At 43.7% G+C, this 26,087-nt stretch overlaps 1 protein-coding gene across 1 annotated transcript in view; it reads left to right on the forward strand.

Moving 5' to 3' along the window:
• The first annotated feature begins 12,552 nt into the window (after positions 1-12,552).
• The window catches only part of TRAPPC4 (trafficking protein particle complex subunit 4), a 37,983-nt gene continuing 24,448 nt past the window's right edge, over positions 12,553-26,087 (forward strand). Inside the window, exon 1 of the mRNA XM_085645887.1 lies at positions 12,553-12,773. Within this exon, the coding sequence (XP_085502013.1) occupies positions 12,599-12,773 (175 nt within the window). The 5' untranslated portion in view covers positions 12,553-12,598. The remainder of the gene's footprint in view (positions 12,774-26,087) is intronic.

Raw genomic sequence — 26,087 nt, forward strand, 5'->3', positions numbered from 1 at the left:
GTCTAGAATGGGTCCTCAATCCGGTTCAAACAGATATTCTTCACATTTTTAACTTTCTATAAGAACAGGCAGATTTGGGCTTTGCAAACAGATCAATAAATAATTTCAGATCAGCCATCTCAGTAGGTCATGTTTCAATTTCTCATTCTCCAGTAGGTCAACATCCTTCAGTTTCCAAACATCTAAGAGGGATTCGATTCACTTTCCTGCCATAGCAAAGGTACAGTAAGCTCTGGGATGTGAACATGATGCGATGGTTCTTAGAACAGTGGCCCTCAAATGTCTAACAAGCAATTATCAGCCAAATTGGCAAAACTGGTTTGTTTAATTTCCTACAAGAGAAATTCAGTCATCAGAGCTTTGGACACCTCCGTTTGGTTTTTCAATCCTGAGAGAGTGACTTTCAATATGGAAAGACAAACAAAAACTTCATCTCAATCAATCAATCAATTAATCAATCAGGATTTACAAAGTGTGGCTCATCACCCAATAGGGTATCTTGGCGCTTGCAGGCCCCGGAGGCTTATTCGAACAGCCATGTCTTGAAGGCAATTTGGAATTCTGAAAGTGAGGTGATGGTCAGGAGGTGCGTGGGGAGGCTGTTCCAGGTCTTTGCTTCAATGTGGGAGAAAGAGCCTCCTCCTCTTCTGCTTCGGTAGATGCAGAGAGTATAGACAAGTGAAAGGGAGGTGGAGCATTGTCTTCTCTGTGGTTGATGAAAGTTCAGGCGGTGGTTAATGTAGGCGAGTCCTTTGTTGTATAGAGCCTTGTGTGCATGAATTGGCATCTCTTCTGTATGGAGACTTGTAATTTCCTGAGGTGGGGTGTAATGTGGGTACGCTAGGAAAGACAAAGGATAAATCTGGCTGTGGGGTTCTGTGTTGGTTATAGTCTCTGTAGAAAGTGTGCAGCGATTCCTACGTAGAGGGCATAGGCATAGTCCAGTCTGCTGGTGATGAGGGCTTGTGTCACAGTGTGTCTCTTGTGAGTAGGGGTAGCACCCAGATCCAATCATAGCGGAAGTACACAGGACGTTTATTTCTTGAACTGGAGGTGAATAGATCTGTCTCACACTGTCCCAATAAGTCGCTTAATGCCTTCAAAACCCTCAGGTTCAACTTCCAGTCACTAGTCTGAGCTGTACCTGGAGTCCTATTCTTCCATATGGTTCTGGTGACCCGAAGATATTTAGCTGTTACAGAGATCTGTATTTCCAGGCAGAAGTGCTAGATGTCTTTCGCTATTTCTGTGACAATCTCTGCCTCCTAGATGTTTGAAGTATCTCACTGCTGGTACATTGTCTATTTTCAGAAGGACGCAGCAGTCTTTTGTCCAGGATATGATGGTGAAGGAGCCACCCAGGAGTTTCAAGAAGTTTATTTGACGCTTTGGCTTTTCCTGCAAAAATCTTCCACCCATTAAGACCTCTCCACACCTAACTCTCCAGCCCTAATAGTTGGCATTGGAGTCTATGATCAGATCCAGGGAGGATCAGAGACTCGCTCTCCTGTTCTAGGCGTCTGTATGATTCACCCGCCACTGGATCTTCGTCCTGACTTCCTGTAAGAAAGGGATCAGTTGAGAAAAGGTTATTCTTCTCCTGAGGTGCGTTGCCTTGAGTCTTTGAAGGGACTTGTAGCGTAAAGGTCCCAGTAAATTAGCTATTATTGGCGAGGACAGAAGCCCCACTATCCTGGCCAAAAGCCTGAGAGAAATCATGCCTCTTTTCTTGACAGTTCTTAGTTTTTGTTTTCTTTTCATCGTCTTCTTGTCCTTAGAACTCCCACAAACTACGTGATCTGGTTTAGGTTCAGTTATGGTTTTATTTGATTTATTATGAACTCTCAGTCCTCTTAGTAAGGCAATAGCTATGATCCAATTCGATCGCAACTGTTTGGGACACTAATCCATTAGAAGGATGTTGTCCAGGTATATTAAAAGTCTTACTTCTCTCCTCCTCAGATGTTTCACTACTGGAATAAGCACAATGAACGCCTTCAGGTTTATAACAAGTCTAACCCCTTCTTTTGCACTAGAATCAGATTGCTCAGAAAGGCCATAGGATGAAGTATGGACCCTTAAATTACTGCTTTGTTTTCCAGCTACTTCACTTTGTTGTCTATGACCTCTATTTCTGAAGATGAAAAATGCAGAGGTCTGGGCTGCGAATAATGAAAAGGGGTCCTATAAAATTCTATTGGAAACCTTGGGTCATTTCTAAGACCCATGGATCAGACTTAATCTACCTCTATTTGTCCGTAAACCAACTAAACCTTCCTCTTATTTGTACTTGGGAAGAAAGGATAATACTTACTAGAAAATCCTCCTAGGGTGTTCACTCATCCTTTGAAGCTGCCTCTACTGCCCCTGCTTCTGCCTGCTCCTCAGGAGGGGTAGAAGATCCAAGTATGTCAGTAGTCGTGCCAACCATTGTTTCTCCTTCCATGATACAAAAATGGGCCCACAGTCTCCTTGTTTGTGAGCATCCACTGTCGAACTCCATAATATGGAAACAAAGGACAACATTAAAAACATTAAAACATATACAAAGAATAACATCAAGTCCACTGCCAAGCAAATGTGAGTAGACCTGGGTGAGTGGGCCCAACAGCAGTGTGAGTGCTTGTAATTGGTGACATATAATTGAGAGGAGGCAATTTTACACTCTGACGAGATATCCAGCTCACTTTCAAGCCTAAGTCAGCCGCCTAGATTGCGAAGCTGTATATCATGATATACAGTAAGGCCGGAGCGGGGATTGAGAATTGCATCTGCCAAACATACAATGTTGTGCCCGGTGATTCCTCAATCACCACATTTTGCTTGTTCTAAGCAATGCTTCTCTAATCACTCATAACATTATCCAGTTATCAGCCAAAACAGGTGTCTAGGAAACACAGCAAGTAGAGATCAGGCCGTGTATTCAGACACGTAAAAGAGACACACCCACTCCAGGCTTAGTCCTCCGCGGGCACGCTGAATTAGGACACAGAGACTCCTAGACGGTATTTCTCTTCTTTCTTTTCTCTCCTGTACAGGTCTTTATACATAGTCTGATACTGGATATGTGATTGATAGACTTATGGACATTTGTTTTTTGCTTTCATGATGTTCTCTGGCCCAGGTAGTTTTCATGTTTATTAAAGGAATCAATTTAAAAATGTGCTAATCAATAAAGTGAAGAAAGCTTATGCATAATCCATACATGCCAACATTTAGAAGAGGAAAGTGGGAGTTTTTGTTTTAAATAATCTGCAGAATGTATTTCTCCCATTGACTTCTATTGAGGCCTGAATCGAGTTTATTGTCATATATGGGACTGAATGTAAATATATGTTTTTTTTCTTTGCCTGTCAGGAGCACAGAGAAACCACTATGGCAGGCAGAGAGAGTGTGACAAAAATTGTTGTGTACTGGCTTGAGGGTGCAGGTTACTGGCAGTCTATACTCCGAGTCACACAAGACCAGTCTTTGTCTGCAAAAGCCCACTGAGCAATCAGGTTTTTGCATTCAGGAATCGAGAGGTGGAAAACTAGCCTTGAAATCAGTATTCTCCAGCCTGAATCAGGGGGGTTTGCATGCATGATAATCCTCATCTCCTGTCCTGACATAGAATCACCTCTATGTCCTTAACATAATAGAGTACTTTCAGTTGGGAGAGCTAAGAAATTTTGCATTCAGATGGAACATGGTGTAGAAGTGACTGACAGCCCCGTTTGAGGGGAGCGAAGAATCATTTGTATATGATTGATCCCATCTTTAGAACAGTTAGCAAAATAATTGATGGGTTGGAGTGGACCCAGAGTGCTTACCAGGGCAAGCCTGTAGCATGTGCATACATGCAGGGCACAGACCTTTAGGGCGGCACATGAGATGCCTGCATCAGTCTTTTTCCAACGTCACCTCAGAAAGAAGGTGCATTTAAAGACAGTTTCTGAAGGCTGCAGGTGGCATGTCAGCATTATAACTGCTTTTTAGGTTGAAATCTATGAAATAGCGCAGCTGTCTGGTTTGCTAAAGACATCTTGGAGACCTTCAGACACCTTCCCTGAGAATACATTTGGTCTGTAGATTACCACTGGCTATGTGGTTTGTAACTCACATTTTCTGGATTTGTATATGCTGGCTTCGTTTGTTTTAAGCTGTCCAGAGTGAGTTTGTCCCTCCCAAGGAGCAAAGCCTTTTCACACCAACTCTCCTTGTATTCTTACACGAATGCACCTTTCTGTAAACAATGGTCTATAATTCTAGTTCTTATATTGTCACATTTGCTGTGTATTCCGGACTGAGGTCAAATGTCAGGCTCTGTCTTCGAGGAAGCTTGGTATTTACTTTTCCTTCTCTGGCTTCAAAGTGAGAAAATGTAAGCGATAATCTTGCTGGATACTGGGGGTAGGAAACTTTTTTTCTAGCACACACTCCTCCGCAGAACTCCAAACCCTGGACCCCAGACGGAGCAACAACTGCTGCCTCGCAACTCCGCATTCTACAGCAGGACCATTCACCTGCCACTGTTGTCTCTTCACCCGCAACTCAGGACCTTTCACCCTCACAGCAACCTGTGCCACTCCCACTCCACTGACTAAGACCGCCCCAGAACCACTCCGATGCCTCCTGCTCAATGCCTGATCTCTGCAAACACACCACCGATGTGTGGGACACTATCGCCACCCTTGCCCCTGACGTGATCTTCATCACAGAGCCCAGGACCAACCCTTTTTCCACCCCAACATCACCACCGCAACACCCAATGGCTACAAGATGAGACACAGTGACCGCACCAATAAACACGGAGGAGGCAACGGTGGCCCCCATTAGGGTGGAGAAACGTTGCCCCCCCCGCTGCAAGTGCAGCAAAAGTGAAAAATAAAACAGTCATAAAATGAATTCCCGTTTTATTTTTCACTGCTCCCAGCCTGAGCAGTGTTTGGGGGCGGGGTATTGTTTCTGATGGGCAGCAGGGGGGTGATCCTCACTCCAGTTTACACTGCGCATATTACTTTGGCCGGTTCTCTTGCGACAGCCAGCCTGACATGCGCAGTATAAACCTCTCCACCTAGCTGTTTCAGACAGCTGGGTGGAGAGCAGACACCAGCCTCCTGTGCCGCTGGAGCATCCAAGAAGAAGTAAGGAAACACAAAGGAGAGTGAAACTCAGAGGAGAGCATGGATGAGTACATTTTTCTTTTTTTTATTAACTTTTTGGCCCCCACTGGTTTTGGCTCTCGGTCCGCTCAACGCCTCTCCAGTGTTGAGGGTCACTGCCCGCCACTGGGAGGAGGTTGAGCAGCAGTGGGTCACCCTAGGATACACATTGGTAAAACGGAACATAGCTACAAAATGGGGAGCAGCTGACACTCCATCTTCCATAAACTGGGCTAGGGACCCAGATAAATGTATGATCGCAGAAAAAGAGGTTTTTAATTCTTGAGGTTGGCCCAAGAAGTGGGATAGGAAATGGGGAAAATGGAATGTTTATAGGGGTGATCTGTGTGTCTTGCCGACCACAGAAATGGAAATGTCAGAATGCCGATGGGACAGAAGGGGTGCAGATTGTCTTTCTGAAGCCGCGATTTTGAATGATAATGTCTTGATCACTGCTGTATATGGGACTGGTGCTGCTTTATTTCCAATAAAAACAACTGTTAAAAAAAAAAGAAATCGACAACCACCAGTGGGATCTACTTTTTCAAACCTAGGACTTTCTACCCTGGGTTGCAATATTTATACAAAGACATACATAGTACAGACCAAGGAACTTGCAGCTTCGTGAACATCATCACTGGAACTGCTGTCTCCTTTAACGTTAGTTCTCATGTGGCTGTGTGCCCCCTTTTTTTTATAGCTAAAAGGGTAAAATAGGCAGTGTTTTGAACAGATGTAAAGGTAAAACAAGTGGCGTAACAAGGGAGCCTTGGCCAAGGCAAACAAGGGAATGGCCCTCGCAGAAATCGTTTGTAATAACAACAGCTATAATTCAGAACTCGGCTGTCAGACAACTCTTGCATATCAAACCGCGAGACCACATCTCACCTGCCTTGAAAGCCCTGCATTGGATACCGGTTGCCAGAAGATCCACGTTCAAGCTACTTTGCATCACCCACAAGGCAATACATGGAATGGGACCGTTCTTCATCAGGAATAAAATCACCAAACACATTCAACAAAGGAACCTACGCTCTAAAGGGGCATCTCTCCTCAAAATCCCAAGATACAAGAAAAAATACATGGGTGGCAAATCCTTCTCTGTTCAAGCAGCCAAACTATGGAACTCTTTACCCTCCAACATAAGATCCACCGACAACCACCTTATCTTCAGAAAACTACTCAAGAATTGGCTCTTCCTCACATAAGCACCATACGCAAACTGAAATTTACAGCATACTCCTCTGTATATAAGCATTTATTTTCACTATAGATATCTACCTATCTTTGTGTATTGCTTTGTATAAACATGTCGAATAATTATGTTGTTGTAAATAAATAAATAAATAAAAATCATCTTTGGTCTATATGTACTTACTTCCATTATGCATCTATGTACCTTCCATGTTCTTGGATCTGTGTGTCTGTTAGCTTTCTCCTGAAAAAAGCATATCCAATGCACTACCCTATTTCTCATCCTGTACCTCTATCAATATCTTTAATCTATATATACTTACCTCCTTTATGCATCTATATACTTCCAATGTACTTATGGATCTATATATTTATCACTTTCTTCTAATTTAGCATTTCAAATGCACTACCCTATTTCTCAGCCTATACTTCTCTCAATATATCCTATCATCTCAAACTTCTTTCTTCTACTCTTTCCAATGCACTACCCTATCTCTCACCCTATACATCTATCAATATATCCTCTACATCCACTCTCTCATTTATCCAAAACCCCATACCACTACTATGAGCCCAAAAACAACCCTTTCTAGACTCTCTCCTACTCTATCCTTCCTTGCATCATCTGAATCCTCTTTTTCACTATACCGATCCCCCAAAACAAACCTTTATTAACTCTCCCCTCTGACTCTTCCCCTCAAAAACCCTTTTTACTCATCCAAAAGCTTCCTCCTACTGCTATGACCTAATAAATAAATAAATAAATCTCACTCTTCAGTCCCTCCACTATCCTTTTCAATCAAAATAACAGACTAACATGTTGACTTCTCAATTTCCATATTCCACAATACTAATTCACCACTATTCCTTTATGGGTTCCAGAGTAGCGCGCTACTCGCCGATGAAGTGTTTTAATATCCCATCAGGGTTACCAGCGCTATATAAATGCAAACCTTTTTCCCTTTTCTACCCCTCCCCAACCCTTCTCAATCCAAATAACTGACTAACATATCCACCACTCAAATGACTTTCACGTTTCGCCATACTAATTCAACAGTAATCCTTATGGGTTCCAGAGTAGCGTGCTACTCGCCAATAAAGCGCTTCAAAACCCCATCAAAGGGTAGCAGGCGCTATATAAATACAGACCTCTTTCCCTCTTCTATCCCGCAACCTACCCTTCTCTATCCAAATAACTGAATAACATATCCACCACTCAAATTACTTCATACTTCAATATACTAATTTTCAGCACTAATCCTTTATGGGTACCGGAGTAGCGTCCTATTCACCAGAAAAGAGCTTCAACACCCATCAGGGGTAACAGGTGCTACATGAATGCAAACCTTTCTTCTCTTTTATCCCTCCGCTACCCTTCTCACTCCAAATAACTGACTATTATCCACCACTCAAATTACTTTCATATTTCACCATACTAATTCAGCACTAATCCTTTATGGGTTTCCGGAGTAGCATGCTTCAACACCCCATCAGGGGTAACATGTTCTATATAAATACATTTCCTCTTCTATCCTTCTGCTATCCTTCTGAATCCAAATAACTGACTAACCTATCCACCACTTAAAATTGACTTGCATGTTTCACTATACTATTTCAACACTAATCCTCTATGGGTCCTGGAGTAGCATGCTACTCATCGAAAAAGCGCTTCGACGCCTCGTCAGGGGTAGTAAGCGCTATATAAATGCAATTACAATACAATACAATACAACAACATTTAAATGAACTGCACAAGTATTTCAAAATATATTAGAATTAGGAACACAAATTAAGCACATTTTTGTTAATTATGAAGTGTGTTGGAAACAAATACTTTAATAGGATCAAAACTAATCATTATCACGGGTGATGCGTTTTCCACACATTATCATTTGTGTGCTGGATAGTTTATAAGGAAAACTGTATATCTGTGCAATTGTAATGGTAATTTTAATTGAAAACGTGTTGTCTGTAATGGCAGTGTGTTACCGTACCATGCATACTCCACTCTAAGCCACTCCATTCTACTCTACACCACTCAACGCCACTGCACTCTGCGCCACTCTGAACCACTCTACTGTACACCACTTGACTATAGGCCTCTCTACTCTACACCACTCTACTCTACACCACTACACTCTGCACCACTCCAGCCTAGACCACTCTAATCAATTCTGAACAACTCCACTCTACCCCACTCTGCAACACTGCTCTCTATGCCAATACACTCTATGCCATTGCACTCGTCTACTACAATGCACTTTACGCTGTAACACTTAACTCTAAGCTGCTGCAATTTATGCCAGTCCACTGCACACCTCTCTAATCTGCTCTGCACCACTGCACTCTACACCACTTTGCGTTATGCCATTACGCTCTGTGCCACTCTACTCAACTCCACTGCACTCTTCCCTGCAACACTGCACTCAATGCCACTTCACTCTACTCTGAAACAATCTACATTACACCTCTGCACTCGACAACACTCTACACCACTGCACTCTAAGCCACTGAAAGCTACGTCATTCTACTATGTACTACTGCACTTTATGCCAATGCACTCTATGCCACTCTACTCTGTATCACTGCACTCAGCGCCACTGCACTCTGCATCACTCCACTCTGTGCCACTGCATTCTATGTCACTCTATGCCACTCTACACTACACCACTGCACTCTCCTTTTCACCGTTCTAATCCACTGCATTCTATGAAGCTGCATTGTACGCCGCTGAAGTCTATGCCGCTGCATTCTATGCCACTGCACTCTGCATCACTATACTCTACAAATCTCTATGCCAATGCACTGTACACTTGTCCACTCTATTCTACACCATGGAATGCCACTACACTCTACTTTACTCTGCAGCACTCTATTATGCGCCACTGCACTCGATGCCACTGCACTCTATGTCACTACAATCTACTCTACACCACTGCACTCTACGCCAGTACACTTTATTCTGTACCACTGCACTCACTGCAACTGCACTCTACGCCTTTCTACTCAAAACCACTCTACGCCACTCTCCACCACCGCAGTCTATGACACTCCACTCTACAACACTGCACTCTGTGCCACTCTACCCTACTCTACTGCATTCTATGCCTATGTACTCGTCACCACTCCACTCTAATCTACGCCACTACATGCTATGATGCCGCATTATAAACCGCTGAATTCTATGCCGCTGCACTCTATGCCACTGCACTCTAAATCACTATACTCTGCAAATCTCTATGCCAATGCTCTCTACACAACTCCACTCTACTCTACGCCACAGAATGCCACTGCACTCTATTCTAAAGCGCTCTATTCTGCCCCACTGCACTCGATGCCACTGCACTCTAATCTGCACCACTGTACTCAATGCCACTGCACTCTACGCCTTTCTACTCAACACCACTCTAAGCAACTGCAGTCTATGACACTCTACTCTGCAACACTGCCCTCTATTGAACTACGGAACTCTACTCTGCACTACTACATTCTATGCCAATGCACTCTCTGCAAATGCGCTGTAAGTAACTCTATGCCACTGCATTCTGCAGCACTCCACTCTATGCCACTGTACTCTACAGTATTATATCCTACTCATCATCACTCTACACTACTGCACTCTGCTCCACTCTACTCCACTCTGCATCACTGCACTCTACTATGCTATGCAACACTAATCTAGGCCACTGCATTCCACAAAGCTGCATTGTGCGACAATGAATTCTATTCCACTGCACTTTACACCACTGCACTCTACACCACTGTACTCTTTAACACTTTCAGTCTACGCCAATGCACTCTATACCAGTCCGCTCTATTCTATGACACTCCGCTGTACACCACTCTACGCGAGTCCATTCTTTGCCACTACATAGTTGCCTGAATTTGGAAAAAAATTCCAGGGACACTTTGCAGCACAGCTATCAATTACTTACTTGAGAATTTACAACACCCACTGCCCCAAAGTTCCACCCACTTCGCCCAACCCACATTTTTAGCATCATTTAACATTCACTTTGGGCTCTTGTGATCACAGGATTAAGAAAAGTACAGCAAGATGCTGATAACATTTCAAAACAAATACAGGAGTGCCATCCCGCTGAATCTGCAGATCATGCAAAGCTTAGTGATTCGCCAGCTATGCGCCAACGCAGGCATGCCGGGACTGTCCCAGGATAGTGAATTACCCAGGACATTCTCCAACTTGCCGGGACTGTCCTGGCAAAAACGGGACAGTTAGCAGCTATGCCACTGCAATACACGACTCTCAGCCATGCCACTCCACAACACTCTACTCCACTCTTTGTCATTCCAATCTACAAAACTCCACGCTACTCTCCTCTACACCACTAACTTTTAACCATGCTGAACAGCATCCACACTGGTGTACAACATGGCTAAAACACATTGGCAAAGCCAATAGCTCTTGCATAGGCGAGACCTATTGGCTTTGCCAATACTTGTCTTCTCATGGCTTTGTTATCACTACCCCCACTGACCCCCGACTTACCCCTACTCCTCACCTTTGTTTTTTTAGGTCTCGCCTAGGCAGAGCTTGCGCTGTCTATGCAAGACATGCTGTGTTCAGCATATGGGCTTTAAAAGCTCTGCCATTTTCAAGGACTACCCCTGTTGCATGTGTTGTTACTCAGAGCTTGTGAGCACTATTTCTTTATTTAAGTGGAGCACTCAAGACCAGTTCTCGTGGTTTACAGAGCTCTGTTGTAAGCAGGGCTGTAAATATTGCTCTTAACTTGCCACATTTGGCATGCATTCAAAGATCGAGGTCTGTTTTGGCTGCAGCTTCCTCCTACTCCCTCCTGCTTTTAAAACACATGGGCTGGCGTCAGGATCCCTGCTTTCCTATGGCTGCTGCCGCCTTCGTCTCAGAGCTCAACAAGCATTTGCAACGCAATAGGCCTTGCATTTGAGAGAGTGTGAGCTTTTGGCATTGTAATTGAAATTACTTTTATTTATGTGTTTTGAAAACCTGCAAGCGGTGCGTAAACACCCACTTAGTACTGATAGTCCTTGCTTACGAGAAGCAAGGCTAGCAGTAACTGCAAGGGTCTATGTCACACTTGCTACGCCAGTGATTGAAACGCTGCACTCCAAGCAGGTCTGGGGGCGTCACATTGCCAGACATTCCTAGACAATGCACCCACCCCACACACTGCACAGGGAGGGGTGGAGTCACATCCCCAAACTGATCGCTTCGTCTCACAATTGCTCCAGCACAGAGCACTCGTGTGAGGAGATGCCTTTCTGACAAGTGAGCAGCTCTTGCCATTTGTTCCCAGACTTGGCAATATCTGCCTCTCAGTCAGCAGCCCTAACAGGAATGACGGCACCACCTCCCACCCCCAGCCACCCTGGCCACTCACACAGCACTGACACCACTGGGGGTCGTTGAAGTCCGAGCTGGTGAACTTCGCCTCTGCTGTTCCTGGAAGCAATCTAAACATGGGGTAAATTTGTACTGATGCTGACAGTCTTAACAAGCATTTGCAATGCAATAGGTCTCGCATTTACGAGAGTTTGAGCTATTGGTATTGTATATGACAATGCCTTTTATTTATGCTTTTAAAACCTGTAAGCGGTACTTAAACACACACTTTGTACTTATACTCCTTATTTACAGAAGCAAAGCTGGCAGTAAAAGATACACAGTTACTGTCAGCGTTGCTTCTTGTAAGCAAGGATTATAGGTACAAAGTGCATATTTACACACTGCTTGCTGGTTTTCAAAACACTTAAATAAATGGCATTGTCAATGCCAATAGCTCAAACTCTGGCAACTTGTGAGACCTATTGCATTTTAAATGTCTGTTTAAATCACAGACAGTAAAAGAGGAGGAGTGGGAGGAGAAGGCAAAACTGGTTTTGGCCAGGACGATCTCTGGGCAAAGGCCAACTCTGGGACTTACCAAGCAATTCCATCACATTTTAAATTCACAGTGATCTGTTGTAAGACCTAAAACATGTTTGGGTCCTCTCCTCTAGAAGTCGCAGAATAAAGAAGCAGTATTTCTGAGCCAGGTTTTGCACTGTTTATACCAATGCACAGTATGGTATCCTAAACGTGTTCTACCTGGCAGCATGGCGCCCACAGCTGCCATCTTCCTTTGTGAGTTAGCGGTCTAGTCGTAGTTAACAAATCTGTGCCCGGAAGCCACTGTTTCCCAGAACTACTGTCGTGTACTTTCGTTTACCCGGATGCTCCTTGAGCGTCGCCGGAAGTTTTTATCGCCTGCCCCAAAATGGCGATTTTCAGTGTCTTCCTGGTCAATAAGGCCGGGGGACTCATCTACCAGCTCGACCACTTTCTTCCCCGTTCTGAAACCGAAAAGACGTTCAGTTTTCCTCTGGAACTCGTTCTCAAGGTGCACGACGAGCGAGTGTTGGTGTCCTTTGGGCAGAGAGATGGGATCCGAGGTGAGGAGACCAAAAAGAAGGGGAGCCCTGGAAATGATGCGCTACGTTTATTGTGTTGTGTCAAAGTCTGCTATTGCCAGTACAACGTTATTTTGCGTAGAACAGAAATGTCATGCCCAGTTTAAGATGCGGGCGCGCATACACACAACTCTCAGAATTTAAAGAATTACTTTATCTGGGACTTTACGCTTCTTGTTATGGGTCTCTACTACAGTGTCCACTATAAGCTATGTTGGCACTATCAGCCCTTTAACAGTGGCTTGCACAAGATCACATCAGAGACATTAGCAGGCTTAATGGAAATATTGAACACACTAGCACTGTTCCTATATACTAAGTGTGATTTGTGCATTGACTCTACGGAGTTCACCGAGATTTTTGCATTTGAACATTCACTAGCTGACACGTTGCGTGTGTTTTTATTGGAAGGAACCTATGACCTGCAAGGGTACTCGCAGCTCTGGGCTGCTGGTGCATTAGCCCACTGTCGCTTTTCCGCACACTCCCACTTTTAGCATAATATGTCCGTTTGAAAACTGTGAGCTTCAGGGTTCTGCAAATTTTTGCATTAGCCCACTGTTTTATTTCCGCACGCCTCCGCCATTTGCCAATTTTCGTGGACCCTTTAAGCTGCATATTACTCATATTTACAGCTGGTTTTATTAGCCCAGTCCTCCACTTCTTCACGCTCCCACCATTGATATTGTTACTGGGGTTTGACCTTTAACCTTCAGAGGAAATGTCAAATATGCTGTCGGAAGAACAGGTAAGGTTGCAGAGGTTATGACCCGTGCGGTTGCTGCAAATTGGCATTCCAATTGCAGGATTTCACATCACGAACTTTGCGCTCTTAGCAGTGAGCCATAAACTTTACCTTACACATTTCCTATAATATGCCGAAGTTCACTTTCCTAATTACAGTTTACTAGGCTTCAATTTAGGCCTGGAAGCCATGATTTTAGAAAAAAATGAAACTGTGTTCTGATTACCTAATAAAATAATACATTTGCTCACACCGTGAGTTTGCATTTCCTACTCAGTTATATGGGTAGATTCTCTATATAAACCCCTGTTTTTGAGAGTGAGTCATATGACTTTCCAGTTCTACTAGGGATGCTGTCTGGTTATTGTGTTTACTGCCCGCTTGGAAATAATTTAGGATTTGCCCTACTTTGTAATGCTTCTATTTGCTGAGCGCCTTCATGGTGGTTATTCTGTATTGCATCGTTTGAATTTTGTAATAAAACTCTTAAATTTACTCAGCTGATCTAGAACTTAATTATTGAGTGGATCCTTTACTTAATTGACTGGGGACACAATGCCTCATGAAATTGAGGTTTAACATTGTCTCCGATACATCAATATGGGCGTTCTGTTAAACTTTTAGGGTGCAAAAATTGCAGGGGATTCTGTCCCACAACGTCAAGATAGCAATTGAACATGAGACATAAGGAGAATGATGTCTAAGCTATTTCTATATTGCGATCCTACCCAAAAGACGACACTATACATGCTTTAAGACAACAAGTAATAGGAGAGGAAGAAGGGTTGCGGACGATTATTGTCGCACATTCTGGAGTCGTTTTCAACACTTTCCTAAATTGTAGCAGCAGTGCTGATAACACTTACTACAGAGCTAGCCATACATTTGTACAGGTGTTGCTTCATCCCACTGCCCCTTTTCAGTACGCTCGCAATGGCATATTTTGTGGTGTGGAACTTGTGATCTGTAGGGGGCACACCTCGCTGCAGCTTGTGCATGACCCCACCAGTACCTTTAGCACACTCCATTGTTTCTCATGAAATGTTTGGTTGAAAACTATATATTGAAACTTCCCCACTGTGCTTGGAATCCACTGAGCTATCTTGGTGATCTTAGCAATGAACAGCAATCACTTTCACTTTAGGTCACAAAGTGTTGGGTTTGTAGATATTCAGTTGACTTATTTTCCTTGTGGACAAAGTTGATCTAAGACTCTATACGTTTCTTTGCCTTGTCTTGAGAGCGTCTGTAATTTGTCAAACTCCCTTCACACAGTGGCCTATCTCCAGGACCACTGGAATTATGAGACTATGCGGGTGTGACAGTTTTTGCATAGTTTTAGATTTCACACATAGTCCATCATCTGCCGCATAATCTGCAGATTTTAACAAAAATAAGTTTCTTGCTCAAAGGGTCTAAAAGTTACTAAAAATGCAACGGAACATCTTGCTACGCAGTGGAAGGCCCTCTGCATAGCTGGACTTGTCACCTTTCTGTTTCTTATTGCTATATTTGGATGTTAAACTGGTACTAATAATGTGCAACCAGTATCCAGAGATTATTACCAAGTTTGCAAAATGATTTAATAATGAAGTAATACCATCACAAAATGTGCCGCGATCTGTCTCATAATTTGCCTTTTCTTGTCGATTAATTTACTCAGCCATGCCGCATAATTTGGCCCTCTGTTGCTGCCTAATTCCAGTGGCCCTGGCCATATCTCAAAGAGCTATAAAATAGTACTGAGATTATACATATACCCGTAGGTGCTAGCCTTCTCAAATCCCAAGAGCTGAACACCCTCCAAACAAACTTTAAATGGTTTCAGTTGGGGGGGGGGGGGGGGGCTTTTACTGACTACGCTCAAGAATCTCTGCATATCTTGATATGTGTATATATACGTGTTATAATGACAGGTAAATGGTTTTGGCATACTGCCAAAAATCATCCAACCTATACTATTTATTTATATTTTAAAGGTTTTATATAGCGCTGGCTAGACCCGAAGGTATCGGAGCGCTTTACATGAGTATCAGATCATAGTTGCAGGTTACATCGTTACAAAGGTTACACACTTATTAGAGCTTGATAAACATAGTTACATGTAAGGTCGAGACTACAAAAAGGACATATACGTAAGGGAAAAAGCAGGCAAGGGGTGAGATTCAGGGGGGGGTAAGAGCAGGGGAAGTAGATAGAGAATGGAGGAGGGAAAGGGGAGGGTGAGAGACACAGTATGGAAAGAGGAGGGGGAGGGTGATGGGGGACACTAACCGGTAGACGAGTCAAAGCTGCGTCCAACGTCCAGTAAGCTGTGATCCCAGGGGAAGTGGTATCCTTTCCCCATCTCTGTTGTGAGAGGTTCCCTAAACGCAGTGGACCCTCTCAGAGGGGTCTCTGAGACTCCAAGGCCTACATACTGGACCCTTCCCCCAAAAAGGGGAGAGGGAGTGCTTTGGCAAGGGGTGACATACCATACCTCTACTATGGGTTGCTCCCTTGGCACTGTGGACTCTCACAGCAGGTTCGCTGAGACACCAGAGTATAAATATTGGATCTTTCCCCAACAAGGGGAGAAGGAGCACTTAGTCAAAGGGCACAAAAGGACAGGGGGCTAGGTGGTGTAGCAGGCAAGGGTGAGGGATTCAGGTGAGAGCGGATAGGAGTAAAGGAAGTAGACAAAGAAAGAAAGAGTACTAAATGAGAACAGACCGCATCGTTTAGGGGGACAGACTGCTTTTTCTCTGTGGTCATGAGTTTGCCCCATCTCTACGGTAAAAACCTAGCACAGGCCATTCCAGAAGCTTTGCCATCCAGGACATGAAGCACACAGATTGTAATTCGAATTATTTTTCACAATTCACAGAAGTTTAATGTACGCTGCAAATCAGCAATCCAGAATCAAATCAAAACCTACTGCACCGTCACAAAAGCACCTTTTGAAAATACATTTTCCTGTTCCATTCCATGGTTTCTTGTGATGAGCAGTGATCACTTTTTTGTAAGTGGTCATCCTGTTTAGTTTTTTATGAAGTGTTCTTTTTGCTTTCTGCAAGTCTGTGTACTATATAAATAATTGGAAGAAAGTGTTTTCAAAACTGAAGCACTCTGTAACTCAAATTTCTGAAACGCCCTGCTTGCGCCCAAGCAGTTAGGTCATAGGCTAGTGGGTATTAAGGATTGAACTTGGAATGTATGGTTTGAGTAATTTCAGTGAAGTTTAATTGGAGTCAGAAGGGATGGTGCGGGGGCCAACTCCCGCGTATGTTTTGGAATCTGCGGTAGAAACGCCACATTGCCGATTGCGAGCTCTGTCCAAGGGAGCCAGGCTGTGAATAAAATAGGTGGTATAATTACGGAGAGTGATTTTGACCAAGAGTTTGTCCCCCAATAATTGATTTGAAGAGAATTTAAAAGTTATGAAAGTGATCCAACAAATGCCATAATTATTATTCAACAAAGCGAGGTGTAAAACGGGTATATTTGTGACGACACAGAGTGCAGGTGCAAAGATTGATTCTATTTAATGGCGGAATGAGAAGAGCTCAAAGAGCCAGTGACATTTTTAATGATGAAGGAATAATGTTTAGCAAAACAGATAGTAAACAAGCAGAAGGAAAACAAGCATTTACAATGCAACGGTCTCGGCATTGTTAAAGTTGGAGCTATTGGCATTGCTGATGACATTTTTTTTTAATGTTTTTGTTTTTAAAACATTGAAAGAAACGGCAGAGTTCTGTACGACCTGCAGGCGACGTAGGAGGAAACCTGGGAGGCCTCAGTAGTCTGTCAAACCGTTATTGTAAATCCCACTAACAAACTTCATACAGGGACCCTCTCAGTTTTAGGTAGTCCAAACACGTCATTTAGACTAGAACCAGTATCTAAGAAACATTAGGAAGCAGCATCAGCAGCCGAGACCTAAAAAGGGCACATTGTTTAGGATTCAGTAATGAAACCAAACACACTCGTTATGAGAGATCTGACATAATAGGGCTGTACTAATTCGGTTAAATACACTTTAAGAAAATAGGATACAACAAATAACACCTACGTTCATACGTATTTATAATATGGATAACATTAAACAAGAAATGATCATGATGACTGAGCATTTATAAAACACTTAAATAATAGCATCCGGAATGAAATAATAGTCTCCTCAATTGACTCAAGGAAGAGGGCTTGAATTTTTTCCCTCGGTGTAAAATGAATGTCAATGCAGGTTGTTTAGGCTGTCATGTTAAACGAGCACGTTTAATTTAAGCGATGTATTCGATTAATGAAAACCAATACCCGCAACCTCGTCATATTGCGCGTAGATGCCGAAGGCGCTTGATAAGTGATGGCGTTGATGCTGAACTTGCCAAACGTAATCAAACAAGTTGGAATTTTTACAAAACTGAAGACTAAGCGGGGCATCACTTAAAACTATGTGGGGATCTAAGACAGACACGTGGGGTCGAAAACTCAGAAGAGAGGAACAACGAGGGGGGGGGGGGGAGTAGGTCCAAAGTTAGTGAATTGCTGAAAGATTAATATACATATGCGGGCTGGGGAGCACAGAGTTGAGGGGGGGGGGGGAGATTGAAGGCACAGGCGAATGCCAAAAATTTAAATGACTTTCAATATTAAGGTAACACATGCACACGAATCAGAAATTGAGCTTGTGCCCTAGAGAAAACGTAATATGTAGGCATGGCTTAATGGCATTGATCCTTGTCAGCTTATATTTTATGTTATTAAAACGGTTATTTTTGGGACTTTCGTCCATTTCAAATGGAGAAGCAATCAATCAACTGAGAATGAGACAGGCACAACAAGGGTGGGGATAGGCGACATTGAAGACTGACAGAAAAGACCGGTGTGCTTGGGAGGAAAAACGCATGCAGCCTGAGCATGAGACCTACCTGTGCAGTTCTAGTGACCCCAGCCATCCTTACATGCTTCGGTTCCTTAGGCTCAATGTGAGTGGAGTGTTACGCAAACGCTGTTCCGGCCGGAAACAGCATGCGATCCTTTAACAGAAAGTGTCCCAATGCGGAACTGAAAATTATGCGATAAAATAACAATAGTCGACGGAGCAATTTGGTCAACGCACAAAACCACACAGTGGTGGAACGCTGTCAACGTAAGGATCGTGGATGTTCTAACACGGAAGAAGCCATAATTGAGCTGTCATTTTGTTTGAAAATGCATCCCTATATTTTCATGCTTTACTGATTTTGCTCTACGATGAACGTTTATTTGGATACAATTAGCTTTCATAAATACATATTTTATGCAGATGTGGCAGCAGACTTTCTGCAAAACACATTTTTATTACCGGCGTTTAATGGTTTATGTATATACGCACATCTTACATTTTATAGTCATTTTCTGATGTAAAATAAGAGGTTACAAGATCAAAGCTTCTTGCAATACGGACTTTTCTCCAACCAAAAGTTGTCCTGGCTGCGTTGTCCGCCCTTGCTGTTGCTGCTCGCAGTTGGGCAGAAGTGCGTCGGGTTGCAGCGGGTTTTTCGGATGCTGCAACGCTTTGTAGCTCTGCTCGGCTTGTTTTGGAAATGTCCTTTATACTGCATGAACACATTCTATAAACTGCGGAAACCTCATATACGAGTTAGGGCTAACTCATTGTTGTTGATTTTATCTTAAATAATTTTTCTAAAGTGCACACGCGAACAAACTATAGAGAATGTCTGCGAGTGCATTTACCCTATTGTGAAGCGTAGCTATTCTAACAATAGAATCTGTCCTAGTTCTTCCAACCAAAGGCCACATTATTTTAACTCGTTTCAGGATGCATAAAATTGTCCAAAATAATATTGTGCAGTTTCTTTAATTGTAAATGAGGGTCAGCCGTTTTTAAAACTAGCCTACTGGGAGCAAGAAGTAGGACGCTCTTGCGGCTGTCTGAAGTCTCGTTGGTTTTTCCTTTTACTGGCGATTGTTTGTGTTAGAGCCAGTTTACTACAGCTTCAAACTGGCCTCGGGAAGCGGGGTAGGTATCCGATCTTTGGACCACAGAAACATGAGGGATCACGGAGTGCCGCTGCGATTTAAGGGATTGGGCCGATGGGGGTATTAGTCTGAATTTGAAACTGGAAAGTTCCTTGGGAAAGAGCAGAAAAGTGAGGGTTTGGTAGAGTGAATGGACCTGAGTAGGTAACAAGCACACCACTGCCTTTCTCCGAGGCGAAGCAGAAATGCCTCGGAGAAAGGCAGTGGCGCTTTCGGATTCGGGGGCGTGTTCTCCTCTTGCCATTGGCTGGAGGAGATAATTGGAAAAGTAGCAAAAAACACGCCCCCCGAATCCGAAAAGGACGGGGCCTGTTCGAAGTGACGGACCTCTTCTCCAATGGCTGGCCAGCATTCAAGAGGCCAGCCAATGGAGAAGAGGGGAGAAGAGGGGCGGGTTCAAGCCCCTCTTCTCCAAGTCATTATATCTCGCGAGCGAGACTGCGCAAGTGCAGCCTTCGCTAGCCGAGACCTAAAAATGACTCCGATCAAGGTTATCTTGGAGCTATTTGTTTTCCCTCTGCTTGTTTCCAATTGGAAAGTGCACGAATTATGGAACTCAGCAAATGGTGAGAGGTGACAACTTTGCAGAAATACATAAAAGAATTCCCAGAGGCTTATGGAATTTAATAATCCCCCACTCTCAGTGACTTGGATCCTGCAAATATGAGAATTGATCTATACAAATTCTCAAGGAAGCTTAAATTAAAAAAATACTTCTTGACCCATGTCCGAACAATTTGTGAAAATATGAAACAAGGGCATCTGTGTTAACAGTCAAACACTTAGAAGATTCAAGAACACTGGCAACATTGGAAGAAGAGTCTCAATAATCACGTAATAGAGATCCTATCCATGAAACCTCTAAGGTGAAATTGTGAGAATGGGCTTAGCCACCTGAAAATATGGAAAAAGTGGTTGTAAGCCTCAATCATTGTTTTGTCTGAAAATCCCTACTGGGAATAAGATTTATTTATTTAGAGAACTCGTGGTGGAAGATATTAATCAATTGGCCCATAAAAAATGACTAAAAGGAGAAACAGTTTGACTTATAAAGAATGGCTAGCTATATGGGAATTACAGGAGGACCAACATATTGTGACCAAGGTTTCCGACAAAAGCGGAAATGTCATTCAGGACAGCTTAAAGTTGAACAGCACTATAGTAAATTGAATACAAATCCAATATAAGTGATTAACACAAACTGCCATCATACACTTATGGAGTGGCCAGATTTTGATTCTTTGATCTTGATGAATACAAATATTTGAAAACTGAGCATCCCATCAAGCCAGCTATCTATTTTCTCCCCAAAGTACAAAAAAATATTTTAAAATGCACCCTGTCGCCCGGTGGTTATTTCAATGGGCTCTGTATAGGAGAACACATCAAGATTTGTAGACCTATTTCTCTTCCATTATGTAATGGTGCTCCCATCTTATCTGAGAGATTCAGCGGATTAAAAAAAAAAAAAAAGATTCATGTCATTCCTTGGAAGAATGATTAATTATCTAATGGCGACTATAGATGTAGCATCATGGTACTCCTCTATCCTGCGTTGTGATGGCCTCAGGGTGTGCAAATACGTTTTTTAGAGCCAGATCTGTGAGGTACATTGGAAATGGCTTGAATTTTGCTTGAACTACAATATCTTTGTTTAATAGCGCTTACTACCTTAAAGAAAAAAAGCATTGGCATAGCCAATAAGTCTCGCTTTTGGGACCTTATAAGTATTTAGTTATGCAGCACGATATCCTTGGTGCAACAACATTAACTGTTGCATGGTTAAACACTTCTAAGGCCCCAAAGGCGAGACCTATTGATTTGTCAGAACAGTCCATTGAGAACTTCCTGAATGCCCTATAAGGCGAGTCTGACGCTTGGCACTGGTAATTCAAATTTACTAGTTCTAACTTCAGACATAGGGAATGTGCAACTTTTCCCAAAATAGTCCTGGCAGCATATTTACTATTTTAACTCCTGTCCTAGACATGGAATATTGTGGGGAAAGTTAAGAATTACCCACGTTTTTAAAGAAAGATTTAAAAGGTGGTAATTGTGCATTTGTCGGAGCCTAAGTGGCACATCAGGCAGTACGTCCTAGCTTTTTAAGCTATTCTCATAGTGTGTTCTGGGACTTGTAGTTTCACTTTTAAAACTGCAACTAGTTCCTCAAAAATCAGCATGAAAAGCGAGGGCTGGCTAAAGGTGCCAGTGCCACACGTACCGCGCGTTGGTCCTCATTGCAGATATGTTGTTTATCTTCAGTCCTTCACTTGCAGTTATAAATAGAGAGAATCTGAACATAGCAGTGCCAGAATGTAAGAGTCCAAGATCAGGGACAACTCGCTGCACGTTGGATGCGAGCAGTCAGTGGAGTCGGCGGGGCGGTCGGGTTCTCGTGGTGCGGGGGCCATGGTGAGCGCGAGCCATGGAGATCGTCATGGCTGTGATCCTGCCCGCGCTGTCCGTGTGGGTGGCAGTGATGTTAGTTCTCATAATGGTGCCCTCCATGTTTGGCTTCTCGCTGGGGATCTCTGAACTGTACATTAAGATTTTGGTGAAAACCCTGGAGGGGAGTGACTTTTGACTTTTTTCTTTCGATGCAAAAGTGCACGTTGCCAAACAGGAGCACAGATGCTGCGAAAACACGACCCAGAGTACCTGCTTGCTTTCCGCGTGTGTCTGTTTACAGTTGCAAGCTCAGTCAGCACTTTTCCAGTCTGTCTAGAGGCACTGTCTCTAGACCTAAAAATGTTTGACTTTGCTGTATTATTTTTTGGGTTTGTCACGCATAAAAGGATGTTACTCGGTGAATTTGAAGACCGCGAGCTGAAACCTGCCTGTCGTTATCGCTCGACCTGCAAGAAAGAGTCTTTGAATATTATATCCTGCATTAAAGGGCAAGTTGGACGACGTCCGCCAGGTCTAAATTTCTGTCTTGTATGGGAGACACATACTGCGTTTGTAGAATGTTTTCATAACAGTGTAGAGCCAAAATACTTTACTGTATTTTCGAGCCAACGCCTTTAAAGGTGCATGAATGAACAAGCGAGTGATGCATGCGTGCCCATGACGAGAGAGGTAAGCCAGATGGCGCCTCTGCTCGTAACTGTGCGCATAACCGCACACTCAAGGCCACACAGAAGCTGTAGTTGGATTTTTGAATACCCACTTACTAAATGTCTCGCCAGAGCAGCGCCTGCGCTGGCTCAGGTGAGACCTAAAAAGCAGGGGACAGCCATGAGTCCATATTTTACTCCCACATATTCAAGTTTGATGATTGGTTATTGAGAAGCAGAAGTTGTATGGACTGAAAATGTTAGAACACATCAAGGTATGGACTAGGTTCATTAATGATTTGCTTGTCATTTGGGAAGGAAATATGGAAAGTCTGGAATTGTTCATCTTATCCTTGAATGATAATGAGAACAACTTAAGATTTACCCATACGATCAGTGCAAAGAGGATGCACTTTTTGGACATTGAGGTTCATTTTAAAAATAAAGTCTGCAGCAAAATTAATCACAAAATAACATCAGGTAACAGTATTTTGCATTTGAAAAGTGGGCATCCCAAGGTTTTGAATAGGAGTGTGCATTTTGGAGAACTACTATCCGGTACCTGAAACTGCTCAGAAGTATTACATTTTGAACACCAAGCAGAGAAAATAATTACACGATTTGAACCTAATGGTCTTCAAAATGCCATCTCATGAGCCAGGGCTAAAACAAGAGAGGAATTGTTGGTAATTACTAAACAAGCATTTGCAATGCAATAGGTCTCGCATTTGCAAGAGTTTAAGCTATCTGCATTGTAAATGGAAATGCCTTTTATTTATGTTTTAAAAAGCAACACATAAATAAAAGACATTGTCGTTTACAATGCCAATAGCTCAAACTCTCCTAAATGCGAGACCTATTGCATTGCAAATGCTTGTTGTCATCTGAGCTGTAAATTCAGCCTGACCACGCTCACATACAACATTCAACTCACAGCAAGTAAACAATATCCAAGCTGCAGGCATTCCACACTTCGGCGGTTCATCAAGCTGCATTGTGGGAGTTGAAGTTTTGCCCTGAAACCATAACGATGGCTCTGGAACAAATGTGAGTCAAGTGTGGCCTCCACATTCAAAAGAGAGGCGGGACTATTTTAACCCTTTCGCTGCGGCGGGAATTCCGCCGCAGCGCTGGGGGGTGCGGGGGGGCAGCGCGGTGGCGCTGTGCTCATGACGGAGCCGCTCCGTCATGAGCCACGGTTGAGCTGTGCTCATGACGGAACGGTTCCGTCATGACTCCGCCCATTTGCGTTGTCCCCCCGCACAGGCGGGGAAACAGCGCCGCATAGGCGGAGCGGCCGCCAACGGCCGTGACATGACGGAACCGTTCCGTCATGAGCACAGCTCAACCGTGGCTCATGACGGAGCGGCTCTGTCATGAGCGGGGAAGGGGTTAAGGACTCTGCAGCAGTTACCTCAGCAATTTCACGGCATATGAGAAAGGCATTAACCGAAACGCGTCATGCCATATAGTGAATAAAACTGCCTTCCTAATGTGGGAAAGTGGACATTATCGGAAAACCAGAGATCATTTGGCAGTTTACAAAGCATAACATTTTTATTTTGCTAATAGCCCCTCAATATATGAATGTTATTTTCTTTCCCTTGTATTAGACCCCGTTTTTTTGTTTTTTACACTTCGAGACAGAAGCCTCTAGGTAATCATCGCGCTGTGCAAGTATGCCCCCGACTGATTTTAAAATCAGCGATTTTAATACTTTTGAATAATTTGTTGGCCGAATTCACACACCTGGTGTTATTTACTCCTATGCTGCCAAAATTTCCTTGGCAAAATGCTCCTCCGCTAACCCCCTGCTGGCTCCTCTTAGCAAAACGCATTTTATAAGTTTGCCAGTCAGACTGACTGGCAAACCTGTAAAATGCGAGTTTGGCAAAGCAAAATGTTTGCATACATAATCTGTAGCAAAATTAAAATAGCAAAACATAACATTAAACACTCAAAACCACACGTGTCAAAAAAGTGCATCTTTTGTACATGTGCCACTTAAAAGCCTCTGCTTTAGCGAGTGCTACAACTGCTATTGTTGCAGTGTTTTACAAGCGCTTTGTGCGTGCTCTGATGCCCTGCCAGTGCATGTTCTTGGTGTTCTGCAGTGCACCATCACATGTGGCATAGAGTACTGTGTGCGGTCCTAGGATGTACAACATGGTGTATATTTGCAGGAAGTGGTTTTGTGCATTCTTCTGAAACCTAAATGTTTTGTGTATTATCAACTCGCCGCAGCAGTTGCCCTCAGTATGCACAGTTCTTTGTACGCACAGGCCACGGACAACTTCAGGATCTGTAACACATCGTATTTTTCAAGGAACAGGTCAACAGGTACCAGTTGCTGAGACAGTGAGTTGTAAGTACGTCTTACAGCCTGTAGAGCTGTCATGAGAAGATAAACCCCCTTACCAGCAATCAAAGCAGCTTGGATAGCTGTGCAGCCATCTCAAGTCAGCATTAAACGGGGCGCTTCGCTTTGCACTCTGGTACATGTAGTTTTGAGTTTGCAAAAAAAGCTGGTCAAGTGCTGGAGCGTGAGGGGTAAACTGAAGGGCAACTTGAGATTTCCTAATATTGTTGAAATGTAAGTTGTCAATGATGGCACATGACCCAGCTGCACAAACAGAACCTGTTAAAAATGCAGAAAACAGGAATGTGCAATGCAGTGTGAGGAGGTAAAAGACACACATCATCCGGCGAGTGATGCTCAGTGCTGCAGCCTTGCTGAGAAGCCCTCCTGCAAACGGCTCACGACAAGAACATGAAAGGACTTCGAAGGGCCCCGAGAAGCTGGCAGCCTGGCCTGGTCTGTGCAGCACTTTCTTTAGTACATTTCAAATTCAATATACAACATTTCCATCAAGTGATGGCCCTCGCAAGCAGCGCCTGCAGCGACCCTTCTGGTTCTTTCCATGGCAGCGCCGCTTCATTCATTCACAAGGAGTCACCAGACTCTAGGGCAGGGCCGGGGGTCGGGTGATGCCCACCCATCTTAGCTGCATGTCTGTGGGAGGGTACAGGGCTGCACTGGAGGATTCTGTGAGTAGAGCCCACCGGTCAGAGGCGCAACCAGAGCCAAATTTCGGGGGGGGGGGCTAAGCAAAACTTTCGGGGGGGGCTGAATCTTTAAACAGTAGGCAGAGTGGCGCTGATTTCGGGGGTGGGGGGGCTGAATCTAGGTAGAGTGGAGCTGCAGGGGCTCTTAGAAGGGGTGAAACAACAGTGAGGCCTCATTAACATGCAAATGGTCTTTTTAAAGACCTGTGAAGTGCTCGGGCGCGGCTTTGTGCCTGCCCGGGAAGCTGTCTCATTCCGGGCTGCCACACACGACGGGGGGGGGGGGGGCTGAAGCCCTTTGAGTTCAATGGGTGTTGCGCGCCTGCCACCGGTCATGGCACGGAGGCATTCCTCTGTGTGCTGTGTGTTCTGCATGAACTGGTAACATTGAAATACAAGCAT

Source organism: Triturus cristatus, chromosome 3_1, assembly GCF_964204655.1.
Source record: "Triturus cristatus chromosome 3_1, aTriCri1.1, whole genome shotgun sequence".
Classification (NCBI taxonomy): domain Eukaryota; kingdom Metazoa; phylum Chordata; class Amphibia; order Caudata; family Salamandridae; genus Triturus; species Triturus cristatus.